This window comes from Apteryx mantelli, chromosome 36 (assembly GCF_036417845.1).
Source record: "Apteryx mantelli isolate bAptMan1 chromosome 36, bAptMan1.hap1, whole genome shotgun sequence".
Classification (NCBI taxonomy): Eukaryota; Metazoa; Chordata; class Aves; order Apterygiformes; family Apterygidae; genus Apteryx; species Apteryx mantelli.
The window spans coordinates 930552-958071 of NC_090013.1; the positions used below are offsets into that span (position 1 = coordinate 930552).

General features: G+C 69.9%; 3 protein-coding genes across 4 annotated transcripts in view; 2 read left to right on the forward strand and 1 right to left on the reverse strand.

Moving 5' to 3' along the window:
• The first annotated feature begins 767 nt into the window (after positions 1–767).
• On the forward strand, positions 768–3930 carry SYCE2 (synaptonemal complex central element protein 2). The gene is made up of 3 exons (XM_067314593.1): positions 768–864; positions 2801–2922; positions 3354–3930. The coding sequence occupies exons 1-3, from the start codon at positions 768–770 to the stop codon at positions 3546–3548; spliced, it is 414 nt and encodes a 137-aa protein (XP_067170694.1). The 3' UTR covers positions 3549–3930.
• A 125-nt stretch (positions 3931–4055) lies between these two features.
• Positions 4056–11103, reverse strand: GCDH (glutaryl-CoA dehydrogenase). 2 transcript variants are annotated; one of them, XM_067314568.1, is made up of 11 exons: positions 11023–11103; positions 10253–10336; positions 9293–9427; positions 8366–8428; positions 6926–7096; positions 5622–5751; positions 5321–5537; positions 5113–5216; positions 4891–5016; positions 4626–4786; positions 4056–4497 (listed from the first exon to the last, which is right to left on the reverse strand). In XM_067314568.1, exons 2-11 carry the CDS (start codon positions 10329–10331, stop codon positions 4376–4378), a joined length of 1308 nt encoding a protein of 435 aa, XP_067170669.1. In that variant the 5' UTR covers positions 10332–10336; positions 11023–11103; the 3' UTR covers positions 4056–4375. The 2 variants fall into 2 exon arrangements, with proteins under 2 accessions (XP_067170669.1, XP_067170670.1); XM_067314569.1 differs by having other exon boundaries at positions 11031–11093.
• A 4028-nt stretch (positions 11104–15131) lies between these two features.
• The window catches only part of LOC136995025 (atherin-like), an 18117-nt gene continuing 5728 nt past the window's right edge, over positions 15132–27520 (forward strand). The window contains 1 exon segment of the mRNA XM_067314594.1: positions 15132–15292. Coding sequence (XP_067170695.1) covers positions 15132–15292 — 161 coding nt within the window.

The following is a 27520-nucleotide window of genomic DNA, read 5'->3' on the forward strand; positions in this document are numbered from 1 at the left end:
TGCAGCTGGACGTGGGTGGGCATCACTCGGGGCTCGCCAGCTAGAGAAACCCCCTCCCCAGGTCGCAGCGCTGGCGGCGCCGCGGGCTCTAGCTGGAGAACAATATAAGCAGCTGTCGTTTCCTGCCAAGATTCGCAGCAGCCTCCTGGGTCATTTGTTTATTCTCTGTTGCACTGAACTGGTTTTCTCACAAGTCACCTGCGTTTACGGGCCTGGACTTACCCAAGTAAGGCCTGTCAGGAAACCGGAAGCAATTCCTGGGCGATATCCCAGTATAAAACCGGATTGAACACCCTGAGCGTTAAAGTCGCTTCAGAAATGGATTTCTTGTCTCATTGGGGGGGGGGGGGGGAATAAAGGTTTAAATTTTGGTTCATTAGAAAAAAATGGGGTTTGGGACTTTTCAGCTCCTTTTGCCTGAGGAAGATATCCAGAACGGCTGCTGTCCGGGGGGTTTATGTCTTTAAAGGTGCGGCCAGGGTAGCGCAGCGCTCGCCTGCTCTGGTCCTTCTTAAGTGTTCGTGTTCCCCCGTGTCTGAAAGCCCCGGTGAGGATCGTTTCCTGCTCTTCTCGGTGCTATACGAGTAGTTAGAGAAAAGCAGTTATTTCTTGCAAAATGAACGGGCCAAACAAACCAGGCTGGAGAGCAAGGAAGGAAGGAGAGCCTCGCGACACGGCGGTGATCAGCAGGGATCCCAGGGTTCCTGGGTCCCCCCATGATCCCGAGACCGCAACCAGCTCTCTGCCTCTTCTCTTTAAGGATTGCTATGTCTAATCAGGAATGTGAAAACGAGGACCTGGAGCAGGAGGATGCGCGAGCCAGCAGCCCCTTCTTTGCTGATCTGGACAGAGGTGAACTCGCTAGTGAGACCCCCTCGAGGTAAGAAGTTTTGCGGGCCGCGGCCTCCTGTTTTCTGGATCGGGGAAAAGAGAGCGAAAGTGCCGCGCGCTGGGAACGAGTAGCTGCCCTTTGTGCCGCGAAGCCGAAGGAAGAGCCGCGAGAGGAAGGTGTGTTCACGAAATACAGCAGGAGGAATGAATCATGTTATTCCGAGGCCGTCGTCGTGTTCATTAGCGGGATTTCCCACTCTAACAAAACTGAGTTTTCTAATTAACCTAACTGGCTAGGCAGAATGTTCCTAATTGTGGCGCTCATTAAGCTACAGAACGGGTCTGGAGGCTGTGTGGGCTCGTGCATCATCTCTCAAATGAAGCACCAACGTTTTGGGGGGAGGAAAAAAAACCCACCAGCCCCACAGATGGCTTTGCACCGCGTTGCCAACTCAAAATCAGGCTGAACTTTGAATATTTATGTATTACTCGTGGTCCTTCCTGCCCTCTCCCTCGCATCTCGTTTGCTTGCTCATTTGCATAGACGCGTGCCTGGCTTTTTAATTAATAGCCGCCATCGTTAGTCAGGCCGCTTCCGCAGGCCCAAACGCAGGGGTGACCCGCACGCGGCCGGGCGCCCGGCGCGGACGCTCGGTGTGGCCCCGCTGCGCTCCGTTAGCCACGAGCTCTGGCAGGTCTCTGCGCCGCGGCTCCTCTCCGCGCCGTTGTCGCCCTCTTCCGCGAGCGCCTAGAGCCGCTCCGAGGAAACCGCTTCCTCCGGCGCTCGGGCTCCCCGCCGCCGCAGCCACTTTTTTATTTTTTAATCCTGCTTTTCCGTATTTAGCCGAGGGAGCCGGCCTGGAAGGGCGCTGACTCCAGAGGGACACCCAGCCCCGCCGGCGGGGGCGGCTCTGTGCCCCGGGGGGCGTGTAAAGCGCGGCGAGGGGGGGACAACACCAAGGTGCCTTGCCCGGCGCGGCCCCGCGGCAGCTCCGTCGTGTCCGGCCGCAACGAGCCGCTCGGCGCGTCCGCTGGTTACTCGTGCTCGGGCGACAACGGGCGCCGGAGCCGAGCAGGGATCCCGCGGCGTCCGGTGGGGTCCCCGGCCCGTCTCCGCGCACACGGATTTCCCCGCGCGCCGCCGCTGCGTGCTTTGAGACCGGAGGCGGCTCATCGGGCACGCCGCTTATTTCCCGTCAAATGGAATTAGGTGTCGGACTCGCTTGCGCTCTAGAAGTCGTTTAACAAACAAGTCCGTCAGCGGGGACTCTGTCGTTACTTTATTAGGGATAATTAGCCGACACAGGAGCTGTCAAGTCGGTGATGAATTAGCATTCTGGTTATTAAGCACTTTATTGTTGGCTAAACAAACGGAAAGGTCTGAAATTCCCGCCGGAGAGAACCTAATAGCCAGCAAAAGTTTCCTCTGGCTTCTGATTTTTCTGGATAATTTTAGCTCCCACCTCGGTCCTCTCTCGTTTCGCCGCTACGTAGCCGCAGGCAGCAGCTGAGCGACTTCACCTGCGGGCTGTGCTGTCCCCGTCCCCGTCCCCGTCCTGTCCCAGAAACATCACGGAGCTGCGGCAGAGGCACGAAGGCTTCCAGTCCCCCTTGCTCCTCGCGTGGTCCCTTTTGCTCTGCCCCCAGGCGGTTTCTTTTCCATGCTGATCCGCGCAACTCCTCCGGCTCCGGAGCAGTTAGCAACGGCGCGAGGGGAATCGGGCTGGTTTTGGCCCCGTCCCGCTCTTCGCCCCGCGTTTTGGTCCGTGATTGTATTTCGTGCCGCAGGCCGCCGCCACACGCGGAGCCTCGGCTGCCGTTGCCCGGGCCTCGCCCGAGCAGCGCGCGCCCCACTGACGCCTTTATTTTATATTTCAATCAAGGAAGGACCTGCCGGCTCCTCTTCCCTGCCCCGGCGCAGAGGCAGCGGGAACGGCACTGGATGGCAAGTCATCCGCTTATTTTGCAGCCCTGGACACGGACATCGGAAACCTGCAGCAGCGAACGCAGCAGCTCATCGACAAGGTCAACGACAACCGCAGGGAAGACCACGCGGTCATGAGCGCGTTCAGGGAGAGCCTCCTGCTGCAGGTGAGCCGCGCCGCTCGGCCGCAGCAGCGCAAACCCCGCCGCGACCCGCCAGGCCGAGCGGAGCCTCGGCACCGCCGGACTTTGCCCCCGCCGGCGCCGCGGCGAGGCAGGAGGTCGAGGCGGGCGGAGGGGCCCCGGCGGGGACCGACCCGCCGCAGCTGGCGCCGGCGCTGGCGCCATGTGGCGCCCCCTCCCCTTTCCCCCCACCCCCGCCGCCGCTTTCTGCTCGCGGTGGCTACCTCGGCCCCCGTCTTGGCTACCGCGGTCCGCAGCTGGTGCCCGTCGGAGCCAAGCTTTCCCGGGAGGCGCGCCAGGCCGCGGAGCCGCAGCTGACGTGCAGCCGGCTGCTCCCTGCCTCCGGGGAGCGGGGCCGGGCCGCAGCGAGTGGTGCCAGGCCGCCGCCACGGCCCCTTTCCCTCCCGCTCCGCAAGGTCTCCGGCCTGGCCGAGAAGCTGGAGGAGAGGATGTTCCACACCTACGATCTCCACAACCGGCTGATCCAGGAGAAGCTCCAGGAGCTCTCGGAGGTCATGGAAAGGATTGGCCACATGGAGACGGAGCTCCGGCAAGTGTGCCGCACCGTGGAGGCGGCCTACAAGGACCTGTGCCTGCAGCCGGAGCCGTGAGCCGCGAGCGTGCCCCGGCGCGGGAGCGCTGCCGAGCCGCCCGGGCGGAAGGAGCCGCGACGCTGCCCGCGGAAGGGCCCTTTTCCGCGCGCTGTTGCCGCCGAGCTTTTAACGCCACGTTATACACGTATAAAAAAAGGCAACAGACCCCCAGCGCCTGCGTCGGTGAGGTTTGACGGAGCTGGTTCCGCGGGGCCCAGCGGCCTCTCGCCCCCCTTGCGAGCGGCAATCGGGGCGGCGCGTCCCTCAGCCCGCCCTCCGCGTCCCGCCGCCTCTCGGGGCGTCCGCGCGTCCGTCCTTCCGGGGCGCCGGAGCCGGTGAGCCCGGCGGCAGAGCGGATGGAGCGGCCCATATGCCGGGATGAGGCCGCATCCCGGAGCTGAAACCTCCCCCCCCGTGGAGGCAGCGCTATGCCGGAGCCTCCGCTGCCGGCGCTTAATTAGCGCGAGGAGCCTCACTGATGAATGGGAAATGCTCCTGCTCCGGCACGACCCTGCGGAGCCGAGCGGCTTTTCCACCCTTTATTGGCACGAGAAGGGAGCGGCGGTGGGGATGGTGGCGGCCGCCGGGAGGAGAGCGGTGCCGTGGGTGAAACAGGCTCCGGGACAATCCTCCTCCCGCTGAGTGGGCAGCCTGGCTCCGGCTCAGTGTTCCCTTCTCCGAGGTCTGTTTCCCCGCTTCCGTCCCCACCACGCAGAAGCCAACTCCCAAATTGAGGAGCAAAAAACCAATCGTCCCACAAATTAAGTGAGGATCACAGGGGCGCTCGGCAGCCGGCCCGCAGCTCGCTGCTGCCGCCAGTGCCGTGGCACCGCGGCCCCTTCCCGTCATTTTCCCGATTCCTGAGTCCCGTCCTTCCCGGCTGGCTCCAGCCTCTGTTTGCCGGCGCTGAAGGCCTGGATCCCCGTGATGGCTCTGCCCAGGATCAGCGCGTGGATGTCGTGGGTGCCTGCGGGCGGGAGCGGAGGCGGTGGCAGTGGCCGAGCGCGGTGGTGGCGGCGGTGGCCCGGTGGCGGTGGCCCGGTGGCCCGTCCCCGCGGCGGGGGGTGGCGGCGGGGGGGACGGGGCCGTTTTTACCTTCGTAGGTGTTGACGGCCTCCAGGTTCATGACGTGCCGGATGACGTGGAACTCGTCGCAGATGCCGTTGCCCCCCAGCATGTCGCGCGCCTGCCGGGCGATGTCCAGCGCTTTGCCGCACGAGTTGCGCTTCAGCATGGACACCATCTCCGGGGTGGCCCTGCCGCCAGAGCCGCCGGCCCCCGTCAGCGCCGCGGGGCAGCGCCGTGGGGCGGCACCGAGGGGGGGGGACGGACAGACGGACGGACGGCGTTTCGGGGGTACCTGCCCTCGTCCTTGAGGCGGCCCAGGCGCAGGCAGGCCTGCAGCCCGATGGCGATCTCCGTCACCATGTCGGCCAGCTTCTTCTGCACCAGCTGGTTGCGCGCCAGCGGCGCCCCGAACTGCGTCCTGCGGCGGACACGCCGTGGGGGTCACCCCGGTTGCCGTGGGGCCGCCGTGGGGCCGGTGGGACCCCCCCACGGCAGAGGGGGGGGGCCGCGTTACCTGTCGAGGACGTACTGCCGCGCCGTCTCCAGGCAGAACTCGGCGGCTCCCAGCGCGCCCCAGGCGATGCCGTAGCGGGCGTTGTTGAGGCAGCCGAAGGGGCCCTGCGGGGGGGTGGTGGTGGGGGGGGGGGGGTTGTTGTCACCCCCCCCCCGGCGCCGTGGGGGCGGCGAGGCGGAGGGAAGGGAAGCGGGGGGGCAGCGCTTACGGCCAGGCCGGCGGCGTGGGGCAGCAGGTTCTCCTCGGGCACCTCCACGTCGTCCATGAGGATCATGCCGGTGGCGGAGGCGCGCAGCGAGAACTTGCCCTCGATGGCGGGCGTGCTGAGGCCCCGCATGCCGCGCTCCAGCACGAAGCCCCGCACCCGCCCGTCCTCGCAGGCCGCCCACACCACGAACAGGTCGGCCACCGGCGCGTTGGTGATCCTGGCGGCGGGGGGGGGGGGGGTGTGTGAGGGGCTGCCAAAGGGGGGGGGGTGCGCGGGGGGGGGGGGTTTGGGGGGGTCTCACCAGGTCTTGGTGCCGCGCAGGCGGTAGGCGCGGGCGGCGGCGTCGTAGCGGGCGCGCGTCTCCATGCCGCCCGGGTCGCTCCCGTGGTTGGGCTCCGTCAGCCCGAAGCAGCCCAGCAGCTCCCCCCGCGCTGGGGGGGGCGGGGGGCACCGCACATCAGGGCGGCCCCCCCCTGCCCCTGCCTGCCCCACGGCTGCCCCCTCCCTGCTCCTGCCTGCTGCACCGCCCCCTAACAGCTCCCTCCTGCCCCACTGTTCCCCTCCTGCCTCCCTTCCTGCCCCGCTGCCCCCTCCCTGCTCCCTCCTGCCCCGCTGCCCCTCCTCGCTCCCTCCTACCCCCCTTCCTGCTCCCTCCTGCCCTACTGCCCCCTCCTCGCTCCCTCCTGCCTCGCTGCTCCCTAACAGCTCCCTCCTGCCCCACTGCCCCCCTCCTGCCCCCCTTCCTACCCTACTGCCCCCTAACAGCTCGCTCCTGCCCCGCTGCCCCCCTTCTGCCCCCCTGCCATGCTCCTTCCCTGCCATGTTTCCTCCCTGCTCCCTTCCGCCCCGCTGCCCCCTAGCAGCTCCCTCCTGCCCCCCTCCCTGCTTCCTCCTGCCCTGCTGCCCCTCCTTGCCCCCTCCTGCCCCCTCCCTGCTCCCTCCTGCCCCCCTTCCTGCCCCACTGCCCCCTAACAGCTCCCTCCTGCCCCACTGTTCCCCTCCTGCCTCCCTTCCTGCCCCGCTGCCCCCTCCCTGCTCCCTCCTGCCCCGCTGCCCCTCCTCGCTCCCTCCTACCCCCCTTCCTGCTCCCTCCTGCCCCACTGCCCCCTCCTCGCTCCCTCCTGCCCCGCTGCCCCTCCTCGCTCCCTCCTACCCCCCTTCCTGCTCCTTCCTGCCCCACTGCCCCTCCTCGCTCCCTCCTGCCCCCCTGCCTGCTCCCTCCTGCCCTGCTGCCCCCTCCTCACTCCCTCCTGCCTCGCTGCTCCCTAACAGCTCCCTCCTGCCCCACTGCCCCTCTCCTGCCCCCCTTCCTACCCTACTGCCCCCTAACAGCTCGCTCCTGCCCCGCTGCCCCCCTTCTGCCCCCCTGCCATGCTCCTTCCCTGTCATGTTTCCTCCCTGCTCCCTTCCGCCCCGCTGCCCCCTAGCAGCTCCCTCCTGCCCCCCTCCCTGCTTCCTCCTGCCCTGCTGCCCCTCCTTGCCCCCTCCTGCCCCCTCCCTGCTCCCTCCTGCCCCGCTGCCCCCTGCCTGCTCCCTCCTGCCCCCCTCCCTGCTCCCTCCTGCCCCGCTGCCCCCTGCCTGCTCCCTCCTGCCCCCGGGGCTCACCGAGGGGGGGCAGGTAGCGGCGGCGCTGGGCCTCGGAGCCGTAGGCGTGCAGCGGGTGCATGACCAGCGACGACTGGACGCTCAGCACCGAGCGGTAGCTGCTGTCCACCCGCTCCAGCTCGCGCGCCACCAGCCCGTAGGCCACCGCCGAGGCGCCCGCGCAGCCGTACCCTGCGGCGGCCGCCCGCCTGCTCGCCCGCGCGCGCCCCACTGCCCCCCCCGCAGCCCCCCGCTCACCGGGGACCCCCCACAGCCCCCCCCCACAGCCCCCCTGCTCACCCAGGGACCCCCCCCAGCCCCCCCACAGCCCCCCTGCTCACTGGGGACCCCCCAGAGCCCCCCAGAGCCCCCCCGCTCACCAGGGGACCCCCCAGAGCCCCCCTGCTCACCCAGGGACCCCCCACAGCCCCCCCACAGCCCCCCCGCTCACTGGGGACCCCCCAGAGCCCCCCTGCTCACCGGGGACACCCCCCAGCCCCCCCAGAGCCCCCCTGCTCGCCTGGGGACCCCCCAGAGCCCCCCTGCTCACCCCCCAGAGCCCCCCAGAGCCCCCCTGCTCACCGGGCACTCCCCAGAGCCCCCCCCACTCACTGGGGACCCCCATGGCCCCCCTGCTCACCCGGGGACCCCCCAGAGCCCCCCCCACTCACCAGGCACCCCCATGGCCCCCCTGCTCACCCCCCAGAGCCCCCCGCAGCCCCCCTGCTCACCGGGGATCCCCGCATCCCCCCCTAGAGCTCCCCTGCTCACCCAGGACACCCCCAGACCCCCAATAGCTCCCCTTCTCCCCCCAGGGACCCCCTGCTCCCCTCAGGGCACCCCCAGAGCCCCAATAGCCCCCCTTCTCCCCCCCCCAGGGACCCCCTGCTCCCCTCAGGGCACCCCCAGAGCCCCAACAGCCCCCCTTCTCCCCCCAGGGACCCCCTGCTCCCCTCAGGGCACCCCCAGAGCCCCAACAGCCCCCCTTCTCCCCCCAGGGACCCCCTGCTCCCCTCAGGGCACCCCCAGAGCCCCAACAGCCCCCCTTCTCCCCCCAGGGACCCCCTGCTCCCCTCAGGGCACCCCCAGAGCCCCAATAGCCCCCCTTCTCCCCCCAGGGACCCCCCCACCTCCCCTGCTCACCCAGGGCACCCCCAGACCCCAAACAGCCCCCCTTCTCCCCCCCAAGGACCCCCGTGTCCCCCCCCAGAGCTCCTTTGCTCCCTGGGGGGACCCCCAGCAGCCCCTCTGCCCCCCCCCAGGGACCCTCACATCCCCTCCACAGCCCCCCCTGCTCCCTGGGGACCCCCCCAGACCCCCAGCAGCTCCCCTTTCCCCCCCCCAGGGATCCCCACACCCCCCCTGCACCCCTGGAGGACCCCAGCTGCCCCACAGCCCCCCCCATGGCACCCCGGGAGGCCCCCCATTACCCTGGGTCCCCCCCCCCGGCGCCCCGCTCACCTTTAATGGTGGCACCCAGCACCCCCAGCTGCCCCATCTCGGACACGATCTCCCGGTGGAAGACTGGGGGGGGGCACAGCGGGGTGTCAGGGGGGACCCCAAAGCTGGGGGGCTCCCTGCAGGGAGGTGCCTGGGGGCGCCGGGGGTATCGCGGGGGGGGGAAGAGGGTGCTGGGGGGTATCTGGGGGTGCCGGGGGGCACCAGGGGGAGCCTAGAGGTATCTGGGGTATGGAGGGGGTATCTGGGGGGGGGGGCACCTAGGAGTATTGGGGGTGCCTAGGGGCATCTGGGGGCATCAAGGAGGTATCTGGGGGGTACCAGGGAAACCAGAAAGTGTCTAGGGGTATCTGGGGGTATCAGTGGGGTATCTAGGGGGTATCTGGGGGTGCCAGGAGGCATCAGGGGGAGCCTAGAGGCATCTGGGGGCATCAAGGAGGTATCTGGGGGGGGTACCAGGAGGACCAGAGAGTGTCTAGGGGTATCTGCGGGTATCAGTGGGGTATCTAGGGGGTATCTGGGGGTGCCAGGAGGCATCAGGGAATGCCTAGGAACATCAGGGGGTATCAGAGGGTACCTGAGAGTGCCTAGGGGTATCTTGGGGTATCAGGGGGTGCCAAGGAGTACCAGAAAGTGCCTAGAGGTAGCTGGGGATGTCAGGGGGGTATCTAGGGGGTACCTGAGGGTGTCAGGGGGGTATCTAGGGGGTACCTGGGAGTGCCAGGGGGTATCTCAGGGTGCCTAGGGGCATCTGGAGGTATCAGGGGGTGCCCAGGAGTATTGGGGGGGGATCTGGGGGTGCCAGGAGGTATCTCAAGGGGTGCCAGGCGGCATCAGGGGGTACGTGGGGGGTATGTGGGTGTACGTGGGGGTACGTGGGGGGTACGTGGGGGGTACGCGGGGGTCCCGGGGGGGGGGGGGCGCGGGTACCTCCGTCGCGGTTGGCGCGCAGCACGCGGGGCAGCAGCCGCTCCTGGCAGTAGGCGCGGAAGGAGTTGCGCAGCAGCCGCTCCTCGGGTGACAGCAGCTCCTCGAGCAGCAGCGCGTCGCGCCACTCGAAGGCCTCTGCGGCGCCGGGGGGGGGGGGGGCGGTGAGCACGGGCCCCCACGGGCGCCCCATGGGGGGGTGCGGGGTCCCAGCACCCAGGGGTGCAAGGTGTGGGGGGAGCACAGACCCCCCACGGGTGCCCCGTGTGCGGCAGGGGGTCCCAGCACCCAGGGTTGTATGGGGTGGACATGGGCACTCATGGGTGCCCCACGTGGGGCAGGGGGGTCCCAGCACCCATGGATGCAAAGTGTGGGGTGAGTACGGACCCCACGAGTGCCCCATATGGGGTGTGGGGTCCCAGCACCCAGGGGTGTGGGGTGAGCATGGACCCCCCCCCCCCCCCCCACAGGTGCCCCATGTGGGGCAGGGGGTGGCCCAGCACATGTGGGTGCAAGGTGTGGAGTGAGTACGGACCCCACGGGTGCCCCACATAAGGTGCGGGGTGGACATGGACCCCATGGGTGCCCCACATGGGGTGTGGGGTCCCAACGCACATGGGTGCAAGGTGTGAGGTGGACATGGACCCCATGGGTGCTCTATGGAGGGGTGTGGGGTGGACACGGACCCCATGGGTGCCCCACATGGGGTGTGGGGTGGACACTGACCCCCCACAGGCACCCTATTGGGGGGGGTGTGGGGTCCCAGCACCCATGGGTGGAAGGCGTGGGGTGGACACGGACCCCACAGGTGCCCCACATGGGGTGTGGGGTCCCAGCACCCATGGGTGTGTGGTGAGCATGGACCCCCACGGACGCCCCACATGGGGTCTCGGCACCCATGGCTGTGGGGTGGACACGGGCCCCACGGGTGTCCCCAGCCCCCCCCCCCCCGGCCCCACTCACCCCGGGGGGGGGCCGTGCTCCCCCGGCGGACGCTGCCCAGGGCCAGGCGCAGCAGGGGGGCGGCGAGGCGCAGCGCCATGGGGCCTGGGGGCACAGGGGGCACAGGCGCTGCCCCACAGACCCCCAACTGCCCCCCAGGACCCCCAACTGCCCCACGGACCCCCCCCACTGCCCCCCCAGACCCACAACTACCCCACGGACTCCCCAACTGCCCCCAGGACCCCCCACTGCCCCACAACTACTCTATGGATTCACAACTGCCCCCCACTGCCCCACAGCACCTACAACTGCCCCATAGACCCACAACTGCCCCCCCAACACCCCCCCTACTGCCCCACAGACCCCTAACTACCCCCCAGCACCCCCAGCTGTCCTGCAGCACCCCCAACTGTCCTCTCCAGCGCTCACTACTGCCCCTGGGACCCCCAACCGCCCCCCAGCACCCCCAACTGCCCCCCCAGAACCTCCAATGGCTCCTGGGACCCCTAACTGCCCCCAGCACCCCCCAATTGCCCCTCCCAGAACCTCCAACGGCCCCTGGGACCCCCAACTGCCCCCCAGCACCCCCAACTGCTCCCCCCCCAGAACCTCCAACGGCCCCTGGGACCTCTAACTGCCCCCCAGCACCCCCAGCTGCCCTACGGACCCCAGCTGCCCCCCCACCCCTAAGCGCCCCCGGGACCCCCAACTGCCCCCCGAGAAGGCCCAATTGCCCTCCCGGGCTCTCAACCGCCCCGGCCCCCCCCGCTGCCCCCGACCCCCCCCCGCACCGTGCAACCTCGGCGGCGGCGAACGGGCCCGGAGCAGCCCGCGCCGTGACGTCACGGGGGGCGTGACGCCGAGGGGGCGGGGCGGAAGGGGCGGGGCCTTATCCCTCCCCTTCCCGGGAGCCTCGTGGGGGGTCGGGAAAGGACCCAGGCGTCCGGGGCCCCCTAGCGGCCAGAGGACCTCGGTGCCCGCGCCTGAGTTTGGGGGGATTCAGGGAGTTTTGGGTTTTTTTTTGGGGGGGGGGGGTCAGGGCGCTGGGGAGTTTGGGGGCATTTGGGGACATTTTGGGGGGCCTGAGGAGTTTCAGGGCGCCGGGGGGCTTTGGGGCATTTTGGGAGGTTTGGGGGACGGGGGAGGTTTCAGGGTGCCGGGGAGCTTTGGGGCATTTTGGGAGGTTTGGGGGACTGGGGAGGTTTCAGAGTGCCAGGGAGTTTTGGGGCATTTTGGGAGGTTTGGGGGATTGGGGAGGTTTCAGGGCGCCGGGGGGCTTTGGGGCATTTTGGGAGGGTTTGGGGAGGTTTCAGGGCGCTGGGGAGCTTTGGGGCATTTTGGGAGGTTTGGGGGACTGGGGAGGTTTCAGGGCGCCGGGGAGTTTGGGGCATTTTGGGAGGGTTTGGGGGATTGGGGAGGTTTCAGGGCGCCGGGGGGCTTTGGGGCATTTTGGGAGCGTTTGGGGGACTGGGGAGGTTTCAGAGTGCCAGGGAGTTTTGGGGCATTTTGGGAGGTTTGGGGGATTGGGGAGGTTTCAGGGCGCCGGGGGGCTTTGGGGCATTTTGGGAGGGTTTGGGGAGGTTTCAGGGCGCTGGGGAGCTTTGGGGCATTTTGGGAGGTTTGGGGGACTGGGGAGGTTTCAGGGCGCCGGGGAGTTTGGGGCATTTTGGGAGGGTTTGGGGGATTGGGGAGGTTTCAGGGCGCCGGGGGGCTTTGGGGCATTTTGGGAGCGTTTGGGGGACTGGGGAGGTTTCAAGGCGCCGGGGGGCTTTGGGGCATTTTGGGAGGTTTGGGGGGACTGGGGAGGTTTCAGGGCGCTGGGGAGTTTTGGGGCATTTTGGGAGGGTTTGGGGGGACTGGCGAGGTTTCAGGGCGCTGGGGAGTTTTGGGGCATTTTGGGAGGGTTTGGGGGACTGGCGAGGTTTCAGGGCGCCGGGGAGTTTGGGGGCGTTTGGGGGCATTTTCACTTGGGAGGAACACAGGAGCGTCGTCAGAGCACGCAGGGATGCGGCGAGGAAGGCCAAGGCCAAGGCCCGTTCGGAATTAAACGCAGCCAGAGACGTCAAGGACAAGAAAAGCTTCTTCAAAGACACCAGTAGCACGAGGAAGAAGAGCAGGGAGAACGTGGCCCTGCTGCCGTGGGTGCCCTGGTGACGAGGACACGGAGAAGGCGGTCACCGAACGCCACCTTCGCTTCCGTCTTCACCGCTCAGGCCAGCCCTCGGGAATGCCAGGCCCCGGAGGCCCCGGAGAACGTCTGGAGAAAGGAAGACTTCCCCTTGGTGGAGGAGGATCGCGGTAGGGACCGTTTAGGCAAACGTGACACCCTCAAATCCACGGGCCCCCATGGGAGGCACCCACGAGGGCTGAGGGAGCTGGCGGATGTCACTGCAAGGCCACTCTCCATCCTCTTGGAAAGATCACGGAGAACAGGAGAGGTGCCTGAGGACCGGAAGAAAGCCAGCGTCACCCCAGTCTTCCGAAAGGGCAAGAAGGACCCAGGGAACCACAGGCCAGTCAGCCTCACCTCCATCCCCGGAAAGGTGACGGAGCAGCTCGTCCTGGAGGCCATCTCCAAGCATGTGGAGGACAAGACGGTGATCGGGAGCAGTCAGCATGGCTTCACCAAGGGGAAATGATGCTGAACCAAGCTGGTAGCCTTCTGGGATGGAATGACTGCCTGGGTGGATGAGGGGAGAGCGGTGGATGTTGTCCACCTTGACTGCAGCAAGGCTTTCGACACTGCCTCCCATAACATCCTCCTAGGGAAGCTCAGGAAGTGCGGGATAGACGAGCAGACAGTGAGGTGGCTTGAGAACTGGCTGAATGGCAGAGCTCCGAGGGTTGTGATCAGAGTCTAGTTGGAGGCCTGGAGCTAGCGGTGTCCCCCAGGGGTCAGGACTGGGTCCAACTTCTTCCTCAGTGACCTGGATGAAGGCACAGTGCCCCCTCAGCAAGTTTGCTGATGATCCCAAACTGGCAGGTGTTGCTGACACACCGGAGGGCTGTGCTGCCGCTCAGAGAGACCCGGACAGGCTGGAGAGGTGGGCGCAGAGGAACCTCATGAAGTTCAACCATGGCAAACACAGGGTCCTGCACTGGAGAGAGTCCAGCGAAGGGCTACGAAGATGCTGAGGGGACTGGAGCATCTCTCGTATGCGGAAAGGCTGCGAGAGCTGGGCCTGCTCAGCCCGGAGAAGACAAAACTGAGGGGGGATCCCATCAGTATCCGAAGGGAGGGTGTCAAGAGGACGGAGCCAGGCTCTTCTCAGCGGTGCCCAGCGACAGGATGCAAGGCAACGGGCACAAACTGAAACACAGGCAGTTCCGTCTGAACATGAGGAGAAACTTCTTCACTGTGAGGGTGACAGAGCACTGGAACAGGTTGCCCGGAGAGGTGGTGGAGTCTCCTTCTCCGGAGATATTCCAGCCCCGCCTGGACGCGATCCTGTGCAAGGTGCTCTAGGTGACCCTGCTGGAGCAGGGGGTCGGACTGGGTGATCTCCAGAGGCGCCTGCCAACCTCAACCGTTCTGTGATGTCCAGGGTCTGTGTCACCATGATGCCCAGGAACAATGTCACCATGATGCCCGGAGGTCCACGTCACCGTGATGCCTCAGCACAACGTCACCGTCATGTCTGTGGTCCGTGTCACTGTGATGCCTGGAATCTGCCTCACCCCCAGGCCTTGTCCCCGCCTCTGTCGCCACCTTCGTCCCCATCTCTGTCGCCACTTTCATCCCTGTCTCTGTCGTCGTTGCTGTCAGTGTCGCTGTTGGTGTCGCTATCACCGTCGTCACTGTGGTCGGGTGCCGCGCGGAGCCGCCCGCGGGGGCTGAAGCGGAGGCGCCAGCGGCGGGGGGGGGCGCCGGGGCGGGCGAGGCGGGCGCACACCCGGAGGCGCCGCGGGGGGGCACCGGGGGTCGGCCCGGCGGGGCGCAGGCGGCACTCGGCGCCGAAGTAGCGGCGCAGGGCGGCCAGCAGGCGGGGGGCCGGCGGCGGCAGGCGCAGGGCGGCCAGCACGGCGCCGGGGGGCCGCGCCGGGCGCCGGGCGGCCTCCAGCAGCAGGGCGGCCAGGCGGGCGCCCGTCCCCGGCCCCCCCCGCGGCCCCCCCCACGTACCGCTCCAGCCCGTCCAGCAGCAGCAGCCCGGGGGGCTGGGGCCGGGCCGCCAGCGCCCCCAGCTCCCGCGCCAGGGCCCCCCGCGACGGCGGGTACCGCAGCTCCAGGCGCTGGGGGTGGGGTGGGGGGTGATCAGGGGAGGGGCCTGGCTTGGCCACACCCCCTGCGGCAAGCCACGCCCCCCTGCATCACCCCCCCTCCGTGCAGCATGCTGTTCCCACCTGGAGCCTGGCCCCTTGCAAGCTCCGCCCCCTGCAGCTACTCAGAGCCCCGCCCTCCTGCAGCAGACCCCGCCCACACGCACACCCCCCTCCGCCCCCTCCAGGCCCCGCCCCCTCCAGCACACCTTGCCCACACTGACACCCCGCCCCCAGCCGTGGCACGTCCAGCTCCCACCCAGACCCCGCCCCCTGCAGCACGCCCCGCCCACATCCAGAGCCCCACCCCCTCCACACTCCCTGCTCCCACCCGCAGCCCCGCCCGCTCCAGCTCGCCCCGCCCGCCCTCCCCCGTACCTGCAGCGCGCGCGGGTCGGCGTCGGCCGGGAGCTGCGGGAGCGCGCACGGAGCCAGGTAGACGGCGCGGGGCCCGTCGCCGCCGCCCGCCAGCGCGGCCCGCAGCAGCAGCGCCGTGCGGCCCGAGCTCGCCGGGCCCAGCACCAGCACCGCCGCTTCCGCCGCCGCCGCTGCCGCTTCTGTCGCCTCCCCCGCCGCCGCCGCCGCCGTTTCCGCCGCCTCTCCCGCCGCCGCCGGCCCCAGCGCCCGCTCCAGCGCCGCAGCCATGGCGCCCGCCAACGCGCACCGGCCAATCGCTGCGCGCCCTCCCCGAGCGGCGGCACGCGCCGCCAATCAGAGGCGAGCCCGCCTCAGCTTCTTCGCGGCCAATCTGAGCGCAGCCCCCCTCAGCGCGGCTCCCGCCCAGCCGGCGCGCCTCAGCCAATCGTGAGCGGCTGGAGGAGGGGAAAGAGCGAGCTCCCCGCGGCCCCGCGCGCTATTGGCTGCTCCGGCCGCCAATCAAGCACAGCCCCACCCCTGGGCGCACATAGCCCCGCCCGGCCAATCGGGGGCGGTGCCAGGCGCGGGGGGGAGGCCCTCGGGCACGGGGGGCGTGGCCAGGCAAGGGGCGAGGCCCCGCCCCCACGCGGGACCACCCACGTGGTGTGACACGCGCGTGACACGCGTGTGCGGCACGGGCGGGCACAGCAGGTCGCGTGTCACACACGTGTGCTGCGACACGCCACACGCGTGTTCCCCGGGCGGGGGCGGGGCTGCTCCGCGGGTGGCTCCCGGCGCCGCCAATCACCCGCGCACACCCGGCGACGCGTTGCCGAGCGACGGCCGGGCCGTTGCCGGGCAACCGGGAGCTCCCCGTGTCTGGGGGGGGGGGGGCGCACACGTGTGCACACGCGTGTGTGCACGCAGAGGCCGTGAGCACGGGGGGGGGGGGTGTCACGGGGGGGGGGGCACCAGGAGCCGGCGACGAGGGCTCCCCCGCAGCTACGCGTATTCTCAAGCAATAACAGCGCGTCCGTATTATCTGCTCGAGAATACCCGTCGCCGCAGGGGGCTTCCGGGGGGGGGGTCCTGGAGGGGGGGGGTCCCGGTGGGGGGGGGGCACTCGGGCCTGGGGCTGCTGGGCTCAGGATGGGGGGGGGGAAACTGAGGCAGGGGAGGAGAAGGGGCCCAGGCGTCCGAGCATTGCCCAACCCGGGAAAGGCCCGAGCGGCCCCGTTCAGCACCGCGGGCAGCTCCCGGCGCGGCCCCGCCCCCTTCGCGCGCGGGCGGGGCCCGCGGGGAGGAGGAGGAGGAGGAGGAGGGAGCGCCACGGGCACACGCATGCGCACACACCCCCCCCCCGCGGGCACGAGCGCAGACGCGCACACGGCCGTGGACGCCCGCGTGGACCGCGCACGCTCCCCCCCCACACACATAGTGCACGCTGCACACGTGTGCGTGCACCCCGGCGCACGTGCCCACGTGGGCTTGCACACGCGCCCCCAGTGCACGCGCACACGCACATGCACACGCACCCCGGCGCACATGCACGTGCACAGGTGAGCACGCATGTGCATATGCACCATGGCGCACACGTACATGCATATGCACACGCGAGCTCACACATGCACACGCTCCCTGGCGCATGCACACATGCACATGCGGGCTCGCACATGCACCCCAGTGCACACGCACATGCACACGCACCCCGGCGCACATGCATGTGCACAGGTGGACACGAATGCGCATATGCACCATGGCGCACACGTACATGCATGTGCACGCACGTGTCCACACATGCACACGCTCCCTGGGGCAGGCACACATGCACATGCGGGTTTGCACACACACCCCAGTGCACACGCACATGCACACACACCCCGGCGCACATGCATGTGCACAGGTGGACACGAATGCGCATATGCACCGCAGTGCACACGTACATGCATGTGCACACGCGGGCCCACACATGCACACGCTCCCTGGGGCATGCACACATGCACATGCGGGCTCGCACATGCGCCCCAGTGCACACGCACATGCACACGCACCCCGGCGCACATGCACGTGCACAGGTGAGCACGCACGCGCATATGCACCATGGCGCACACGTACATGCATATGCACACGCGAGCTCACACATGCACACGCTCCCTGGCGCATGCACACATGCACATGCGGGCTCGCACATGCACCCCAGTGCACACGCACATGCACACGCACCCCGGCGCACATGCATGTGCACAGGTGGACACGAATGCGCATATGCACCATGGCGCACACGTACATGCATGTGCACGCACGTGTCCACACATGCACACGCTCCCTGGGGCATGCACACATGCACATGCGGGTTTGCACACACACCCCAGTGCACACGCACATGCACACGCACCCCGGCGCACATGCACGTGCACAGGTGAGCACGCATGTGCATATGCACCATGGCGCACACGTACATGCATATGCACACGCGAGCTCACACATGCACATGCTCCCTGGCGCATGCACACATGCACATGCGGGCTCGCACATGCGCCCCAGTGCACACGCACATGCACACGCACCCCGGCGCACATGCATGTGCACAGGTGGACACGCACGCGCATATGCACCATGGCGCACACGTACATGCATGTGCATGCACGTGTCCACACATGCACACGCTCCCTGGGGCATGCACACATGCACATGCAGGTTTGCACACACACCCCAGTGCACACGCACATGCACACACACCCCGGCGCACATGCATGTGCACAGGTGGACACGAATGCGCATATGCACCGCAGTGCACACGTACATGCATATGCACACACTGGCCCACACATGCACACGCTCCCTGGCGCATGCACACATGCACATGCGGGCTCGCACATGCGCCCCAGTGCACACGCACATGCACACGCACCCCGGCGCACATGCACGTGCACAGGTGGACACGCATGCGCATATGCACCATGGCGCACACGTACATGCATGTGCACGCACGTGTCCACACATGCACACGCTCCCTGGGGCATGCACACATGCACATGCGGGCTCGCACACATGCTCCAGTGCACACGCACATGCACACGCACCTCGGCGCACATGCACGTGCACAGGTGAGCACGAATGCGCATATGCACCATGGCGCACACGTACATGCATATGCACACGCGAGCTCACACATGCACACGCTCCCTGGCGCATGCACACATGCACCTGCACATGCAGGCTCGCACACGTGCCCCAGTGCACACACACATGCACACACACCCCGGCGCACGTGCACGTGCACAGGTGGGCACGCACGCACATATGCACCGTGGCACACATGTACATGCATATGCACCCGCGGGCCCACACATGCACACGCTCCCTGGCGCATGCACACATGCGCATGCACAAGCGGGCTTGCACACGCGGGCTCGCGCACACGCATGCGCCCCGGCGCACGTGCATGTGCACGCACACACGCGGGCCTGCACATGCACACGTGCCCCGGCGCACACACGGGCTCCCACGTGCACATGCACCCGTGGGCTCGCACCCGCGCCCCGGCGCACCCACGCTCGCACCCTCGGCGCCACGGCCCTGCCCTTGCACGCGCGCCGCAGGCCCCCCGCTCAGCCTCACCCTTGCACACGCGTGCTCGCACTCCTGCGTGCTCACGCTCCCCGCCACGCTCGCCTGCCCCACGGGGCTATAGGGGCTCCGCAGGGGGCCTGCCGGGGCCGGGCCCCGCCCCGTCTGGCCCTAGGGGCCCCCTACATAGAGCCTCCTACACAGCCTGGCCATAGGCGCCCTCCTATACAGCCCCGCTATATGGCCCGGCCATGGCCCCCCCCCCCATAGGGCCTGGCCTGGGCTTGCCCCTATAGAGCCCCTCCTAACCAGCCGCAGCAGGGACCCTATAGGCTCCCACAGGCCCCATAGGAGCCACCCGAGACCCAGACGGGCTCCCGCACCGGGGCCCCGAGCGGCGAGACGGCGCCGTGCGTGTGCGTGCGTGTGTGCAACCCCGACACACGCGTGTGCTCGCACCCCCCGGCCCCCCCCCCCCAAAAAAATGCACGTGCACTCACCCACGCGTGTGCGAGGAGCGGCCTGCGAGGCCCCGCTGCCCCCCTTGCCCGGCGCCGCCGGGAGCAAAGCCCGGTCACGAGGGCGTGGGGAGGAGCACGGGGAGGGCGCGGCGGGGTCGCACAGCAGGGGGGGACGGACGGACGGACGGGACGGACGGCGGGGTGGGGGGAGGGGCTGCACTGCACCAGGGGGGTTGTTGCACGCGTGGATGCACAGGGTGTTTCCCGTGGGGGGGGGAGGGGTGCACCCGGGGGTTGCACAGGCAGGTTGCATAGGTGGATGCACCGGGCGGGGGGGGGGGTTGCACGGGGGGGGGTTGCACAGAGCTGGTGCACAGAGCTGGTGCACAGAGCTGGTGCACGGGGCGGCTGCACGGGGTGGGGGGTTGCACGGGGTGGTTGCACGGGGCGGTTGCACGGGGCGATTGCACGGGGGGGGGGGCTGCACGGGGGGGTGCACGGGGCGGTTGCACCGGGGGGGGGGGGCTGCACGGGGAGGTGGGCTGCACGGGGGGGTGCCCAGCGGGAGGTCGCCCGGAGCGGGTGCACAGGGAGGTTGCACGGAGCAGGTGCACGGGCGGGGTTGCAAGGGGCGGTTGCACAGCGGGAGGTCGCACAGGGGAGTTGCAAGGGGGGGGGGGCTGCCACGGGGGGGGGGGTGCACGGAGCGGGTGCACGGGGGGGGGGCTGCACGGGGGAGTTATACGGGGGGGGAGCTGCACGGGGGGGTTGCACGGGGGGGGGCTGCACGGGGTGGGTGCACAGAGCGGGTGCACGGGGGGGGGGGCTGCACGAGGCGGGTGCACGGGCAGAAGCACGGGGCGGGGGGGGGGGGGTTGCTCGGGGCGGGGGGGGCTGCACGGGGCGTGCACACGGCGGGGGCTGCAATGAGGGGGGGGGTCCCGGAGGGGCTGCGGGGGGGGGACGCGCGGTGCCGGGGGGGGCCCCGGGGGGGGCCGGGACACTCACCTCGGCCGCGCCGTCTCGCCGCCCCCCGCCGCCGCCACCGCCCCCCCCCGCGCCGGGGGGCCGCCGCCCGCCCCTCCCCCCCCCCGCGCGCCCCGCCCCGCCGCAGCCCGGGGGGCGGGGCCAGACCCCGCCGCGGCCCCGCCCACGGCCCCGCCCACCGCCGCGGCCCCCGCAGAGCCCCGCGGACGCGCAGCCCCTATAGACACCCCCCCCCCCGGGTCCCCTATGGACACGCCGCAGCCCCTATAGGCGCCCCATGGCCGCCCTGGGGACACGCAGCCCCTATAGACAGTCCCCCCCCCCCCAGGTCCCCTATGGACACCCCACGGGCACCCTATAGATGCCCCCCCGGGTCCCCTATAGACACGCCCACAGCCCCTATAGGCGCCCCATGGCCACTCTGGGGATATGCAGTCCCTATGGACACCCCACGCGTGCCCTATAGACACCCCCCCCCCCAGTCCCCTATGGACACCCCCACGGCCACGGGTGCCCTATGGATATGCCACAGCCCCTATAGGCGCCCCATAGCCACCCTGGGGACACGCAGCCCCTATGGATGCCCCACGTACACCCTATAGACACCCCCCCACACACAGGTCCCCTATGGACACCGCACAGCCACTGGCACCCTATAGATGCCTCATCCCCTATAGGCATCTCACGGCCACAGGTACCCTATAGACACCCCCACAGCCAGGTCCCCTATAGGCACCCCATGGTCACGGGTACCCTATGGACACACAGGCCTTATAGGCACCCCACGGCCACACCCGCATCCCCTATAGACACCCCACAGCCACATGTCACTTATGGACACCCTCCCCGCCCCAACAACCTATAGACATCCCCCCCACACACACATCCCCTATAGACAGTCCCCCCCCACGTCCCCTATAGGCAACCCAGGGGCACAGGTACCCTACGGACACCCCCCAGCCACACGTCCCCTATGGGCATGCGGCCTATAGGGCACCCCCCAGCCACACGTACCTCACAGGCACACATCCCCTATAGAAACCCCGTGGCTGCACGTCCCCTCTATAGATGCTCTCCCCCTATAGGCTCCCCCCAGCTGCACGTCCCCTATGGACGCTCTCCCCCTATAGATGCCCCCCAGCTGCACGTCCCCTATGGACGCTCTCCCCCTATAGACGCCCCCCAGCTGCATGTCCCCTATAGACGTTCTCCCCCTATAGACAACCCCCCAGCTGCACATCCCCTATAGACACTTTCCCCCTATAGGCTCCCCCCAGCTGCACGTCCCCTATAGACGCTCTCCCCCCATAGACGCCCCCCAGCCGCACGTCCCCCCTATAGACGTTCTCCCCCTATAGGCTCCCCCCAGCCGCACGTCCCCTATAGATGCTCTCCCCCTATAGACGCCCCGGGGCCGCGCGTGTGACATGGGACGCGGGGACACGGCACAAGCATCCAGTTTATTGGGGGGGGGGGGCGGCCCTCGTGCGAGCCCTCGTGCGAGGGGGGGGGCACCCGGCAGCGCCCGCGGAAGGGGGGGGGGGCGGGAGATGTGCCACGCGCGTGTGCAAGAGGGGGCGGAGCCGGCGGGGGGGAGGCCCCGCCCCTTCCCAGGGGGGCCAAACCGGGGAGGGACGGGGGGGGGGGGAGCTGGGGCGGGGGGAGGGGGGGGGACACGCCGAGCCGGGGCACACGCGTGTGCGCGCGGTCACGGGGGGGTGCAGACGTGCCCGCCCCCTCCGTGACCCCCCCGATACGCTCGCACACGCGTGTGCGGTGGCGGGTCCTCCCTGGCACACGCGTGTGCGGGCTCGTGCGAGGGGGCCGCCGGCAGCCCCCCCCGGGTCCCCCCCCCCCCCCCGGGTCCTCGCTGGTGGCGCCGGGGGCTCAGGTGACGGCCGGGAACTCGGCCCGGCGGGTCTGGGGGGGGGACACGGGGGGGGGGGGACACGGGGGGGGGGGGACACGTTAAGTCCCAGCACTGGGGGCCTGGCACAGCCACCCCCCCCCCCACAATGTCCCCATGGGGCACCCAGGGGGTGGGGTCCCCCCCCCAGCACCCCCGGGGGGGGGGTCAAGGTGCCCCCCGCTCCCCCCCCCCCAGCACCCACATATGGGTCAGGGCCCCCCCCAATGACACCCCCCAGCACCCTCATGGGGTTGAGAGACCCCCCCCAGCATCCCCAGGGGGGTCAGAGCCCCCCCATTCCCCTCCCAGCACCCCAATAGGGGTCAGGGTGCCCCCATCCCCCCCCCAGCACCCACATATGGGTCAGGGCGCCCCCATTCCCCCCCCAGCACCCACATATGGGTCAGGGCACCCCCATTCCCCCCCCAGCACCCCAATAGGGATCAGAGCCCCCCCATTCCCCCCCCCAGCACCCCAATAGGGGTCAGGGCGCCCCCATCCCCCCCCCCAGCACCCACATATGGGTCAGGGCACCCCCATTCCCCCCCCAGCACCCCAATAGGGATCAGAGCCCCCCCATTCCTCCCCCCAGCACCCCCGGGGGGGTCAGGGCACCCCCATGCCCCCCCCCTGCACCCCCAGGGGGGTCAGGACACCCCCATTCCCCTCCCAGCACCCCCGGGGGGGGTCAGGACACCCCCCCATCGCCACTGACCTGGGTGACGCTGAGCTCCTCGAGGGGGGGCTGGGGGCGGGGTGGGTCAGGGGGGGCCGCGGGGGCCCCCCCCGCCGCCGCCCCCCCCCCGCCAGCGCCCCCCCTTTGCTCTGGAAGTTGCCCACGACGCAGGTCACCTGGGGGGAGGGGGGCAGCAGGGGGGGGGTGGGATTTGGGGGGGGTCCCTGGAGTCCCAGGGGTTTGGGGGTGTCTCTGGGGGTCTGGGGGGGTCCATGGGGGTCCAGGGTGTTTTATGGGGTGGGAAGCTCTGGGGGGGGGGGTCATGGGGGTCCCAGGGGTTTTGGGGGGGGCTCTGGAGGTCCTAGGAGGTCTATGGGGGTCCCAGAGGTTTTGGGGGGTCCATGGGGGTCCCAGGGGTTTTGGGGGGGGCTCTGGAGGTCCTAGGAGGTCTATGGGGGTCCCAGAGGTTTTTGGGGGGGGTCCACGGGGATCCCAGGGTTTGGGGGGGTCCCAGGGTAACCCTGGGGGGGGGGTCAGGGGTGTCCCAGGGCCTCCCAGGGGTTTGGCAGGGGTCTCCTGGGTTTTGGGGGGTCCCAGGTGTTGTTGGGGGTCCTGGGTGCTTGCGGGGGGTCCACAGGGCTTTGGGGGATCCCAGGTGTTCGGGGGGGGTGTCCCTGGGGGTTTGGGGTGTCCCAGGTGTTTTGGGGGGGGTCCCTGGGTGCTCAGGGGGGGTCCCAGGGGGTTTGGAAGATCCCAGGTGTCCAGGGGGGTCCCCGGGTGCTCAGGGGGGGTCCCTGGGTGTTTGGGGGGGTCCCAGGTGTTTGGGGGGATCCCCGGGTGCTCGGGGGGGTCTCTGGTGTTCAGAGGGGGGTCCCAAGTGCTGGGGGGGGGGGTCCCAGGGTGCTCAGGGGGGGTCCCAGGGGGTTTGGAGTATCCCGGGTGTCCGGGGGGGGATCCCAGGTGTCTGGGGGGGGTCCCTGGGGTTTTGGGGGATTCCAGGTGTTTGGGGGGGTCCCCGGTGTCTGGGGGGTCCCTGGGTGCTCAGGGGGGGTCCCAGGGGCTTGGGAGGGTCCCTGGGGGTTTTGGGGGATCCCAGGTGTCTGAGGGGGGGTCCCAGGTGTCCAGGGAGGTCCCAGGTGCTCGGGGTGGGGGGTCCCTGGGTGCTCAGGGTGTCCCAGGGGTTTGGGGAGGTCCCAGGTGCTTGGGGGATCCCTGGGGTTTTGGGGGATTCCAGGTGTTTTGGGGGATCCCTGGGGTTTTGGGGATTCCAGGTGTTTTGGGGGATCCCCGGTGACTGGGGGGGTCCTGGGTGCTCAGGGGGTCCAGGTGCTTGGGGGATCCCAGGTGTCTGGGGGGGGATCCCAGGTGTTCAGAGAGGTCCCAGGTGCTTAGGGGGGTCCCCGGGGTTTGGGGGGGTTCCAGGTGTCCAGGGAGGTCCCAGGTGCTCAGCGGGTCCCAGGGTTTTGGGGAAGTTCCCAGGGGTTTGGGGAAGTCCCAAGTGTCTGGGGGGGGGGGGCCCAGGTGTCTGGGGGGGGGGGTCCCAGGGGGTTGGGGGGGTTCCAGGTGTCCAGGGAGGTCCCAGGTGCTCGGGGGGGGGGGGGTCCCGGGTGCTCAGGGGTTCCCAGGGTTTTGGGGGATCCCAGATACTGGGGGGGGGGGTCCCCAGGTGCTCAGGGGTTCCCAGGGGTTTGGGGAAGTTCCCAGGGTTTGGGGGGATCCCAGGTGTCTGGGGGGGGGTCCTAGGGGTTTGGAGGATCGCAGGTGTCCGGGGGAGCTCCCCGGTGTCTCGGGGGGTCCCGGGTGCTCAGGGGTTCCCAGGGGTTTGGGGAAGTTCCCATGGTTTCGGGGGATCCCAGGTGCTGGGGGGGGCTCCCTGGGGGGTTTTGGGGGGATCCCAGGTACCTGGGGGGGCGTCCAGGGGTTTGGGGGGGTTCCAGGTGTCCGGGGAGGTCCCAGGTGCTCGGGAGGGGGGGTCCCGGGTGCTCAGGGTTTCCCAGGGGTTTGGGGAAGTTCCCAGGGTTTCGGGGGATCCCAGGTGTCTGGGGGGGGTCCCAGGTGTCCAGGGAGGTCCCAGGTGTCTGGGGGGGGGGGGGTCCCGGGTGCTCAGGGGTTTCCCAGGGGTTTGGGGGAAGTTCCCAGGGTTTTGGGGAAGTCCCAGGTGTCTGGGGGGGGGGTCCAGGTGTCCAGGGAGGTCCCAGGTGCTCGGGGGGGGGGGGGGTCCCAGGTGTTCAGGGGTTTGGGGAAGTTCCCAGGGTTTTGGGGAAGTCCCAGGTGTCTGGGGGGGTCCAGGTGTCCAGGGAGGTCCCAGGTGCTCGGGGGGGGGGGGGGTCCCGGGTGTTCAGGGGTTTGGGGAAGTTCCCAGGGTTTTGGGGAAGTCCCAGGTGTCTGGGGGGGGGTCCAGCTGTCCAGGGAGGTCCCAGGTGCTGGGGGGGGTCCCAGGTGTTTGGGGAAGTTCCCAGGGTTTCGGGGGAGTCCCAGGTGTCTGGGGGGGCTCCCGGGGTCTCGAGGCCTGCGGGGGGGGTTTCGGGGGGGGGGGGCGGGGGGCTCACCAGGAAGGCGGCGATGGCGGTGCCGGTGACGAAGCCGGCGAGGACGTCGGCCCAGTGGTTGCGGTGCTCGGCCACGCGCACGGCGCCCAGCAGGAAGGGGGGGGGCCGCCAGCCCCAGCACCGCCCGCCGGCTTGGCCAGCCGCGAGCCCCGCACGCGCCACCCCAGCGTCACGTACATCTGCGGGGGGGGGGACGGGATGGGGATGGGGACCCCCCCCCCAGGGACCCCGCATGCTCCACCCCAGCATCACGTACATCTGCGGGGGGGGGCGGGATGGGGATGGGACCCCCCCCCAGGGAGACACCCCCCCCCAGGGGAGACACCCCCCCCCAGGGAGACACCCCCCACCACCACCCCAGCGTCACGTACATCTGCGGGGGGGGGCAGGATGGGGATGGGGATGGGACCCCCCCCCCCCAGGGAGACCCCCGGGATCCCCCCCACAGCCACCCCAGCGTCACGTACATCTGCGGGGGGGGGGCGGGATGGGGATGGGGATGGGACCCCCCCCCCAGGGAGACCCCCGGGATCCCCCCCCCCCGCCAGCCACCCCAGCGTCACGTACATCTGCGGGGGGGGGCGGGATGGGGATGGGACCCCCCCCCCCGGGAGACCCCCGGGATCCCCCCCCCCCGCCAGCCACCCCCAGCGTCACGTACATCTGCGGGGGGGGGCGGGATGGGGATGGGACCCCCCCCCCCGGGAGACCCCCGGGATCCCCCCCCCCCCACCAGCCACCCCAGCGTCACGTACATCTGCGGGGGGGGGGACGGGATGGGGATGGGGATGGGACCCCCCCCCCGGGAGACCCCCCGGATCCCCCCCCCCCCGCCAGCACACCCCAGCGTCACGTACATCTGCGGGGGGGGGGGCGGGATGGGACCCCCCCAGGGAGACCCCCGGGATCCCCCCCACAGCCACCCCAGCGTCACGTACATCTGCGGGGGGGGGGCAGGATGGGACACCCCCCCAGGGAGACCCCCAGGACCCCCCCCACCAGCCACCCCAGCGTCACATACATCTGCGGGGGGGGGGGGCGGGATGGGACCCCCCGGGAGACCCCCCCCAGGGACCCCGCACGCGCCACCCCAGCGTCACGTACATCTGCGGGGGGGGGGGGGCGGGATGGGGATGGGACCCCCCCCCCCCAGGGAGACCCCCCCCCAGGGACCCCCTCCCGCCAGCCACCCCAGCGTCACATACATCTGCGGGGGGGGGGGCGGGATGGGATGGGACCCCCCCCAGGGAGACACCCCCCACCACCACCCCAGCGTCACGTACATCTGCGGGGGGGGGCGGGATGGGGATGGGATCCCCCCCCCCCGGGAGACCCCCGGGATCCCCCCCCCCCCGCCAGCCACCCCAGCGTCACGTACATCTGCGGGGGGGGGACGGGATGGGGATGGGACCCCCCCCCCCGGGAGACACCCCCCCCAGGGAGACACCCCCCCCGCCAGGCACCCCAGCGTCACATACATCTGCGGGGGGGGGGCGGGATGGGACCCCCCCCCAGGGAGACCCCCCCCAGGGACCCCGCACGCGCCACCCCAGCATCACGTACATCTGCGGGGGGGGGGGGCGGGATGGGGATGGGACCCCCCCCCCCCAGGGAGACCCCCCCCCCCAGGGACCCCCCCCGCCAGCCACCCCAGCGTCACATACATCTGCGGGGGGGGGCCGGTATGGGACCCCCCCCCGCCAGGCCTAGCATCACGTACATCTGGGGCGGCGCTGTCAGGGGGGCACAGGACCCCGGGACCCCCAGACCCCCACATGCCCCCAGCCCCCTACTTGCCCCCAGCCCCCCATTTTCCCCCAGGGCTGCCCACTTGCCCCCAGGGCCCCCAGCCCCCCATGTGCCCCAGCCCCCCCACACCCAGCCCCCCCCACACCCCCCATTTTCCCCCAGCCCCCCACTTGCCCCCAGGGCCCCATTTTTCCCCCAGGGCCCCCAGGTGCCCCCCAGACCCCCCCACGTGCCCATTTTCCCCTTGCCCCAGACCCCCATTTTCCCCCAGACCCCCACGTGCCCCCCATTTTCCCCCGCTCCCCACTTGCTCACACCCCCATTTTCCCCCAGTCCCCCCAGCCCCCCATTTTCCCCCAGGGCCCCCAGACCCCCCACATGCCCCCCATTTTCCCCCCTGCCCCCAGGCCCCATTTTCCTCCAGCCCCCCACTTGCCCCCAGCCCCCCTTTTTCCCCCAGCCCCCCAGCCCCCTATTTTTCCCTCAGACCCCCCAGACCCCCATGTGCCCCAGCCCCCCCACTTGCCCCCAGCCCCCCCCACATCCCAGCCCCCCATTTTCCCCCAGGGCCCCCAGGTGCCCCCAGCCCCCAAGGTGCCCCCCATTTTCCCCGAGCCCCCCTTGCCCCCAGCCCCCCTTTTTCCCCCAAACCCCCATTCTCCCCCAGCCCCCCCAGCCCCTCATTTTTCCCCAGCCCCCCAGACACCCCATTTTCCCCCAGTCCCCCTCTTACCCCCCAGACCCCCATTTTCCCCCAGGGCCCCCAGATCCCCA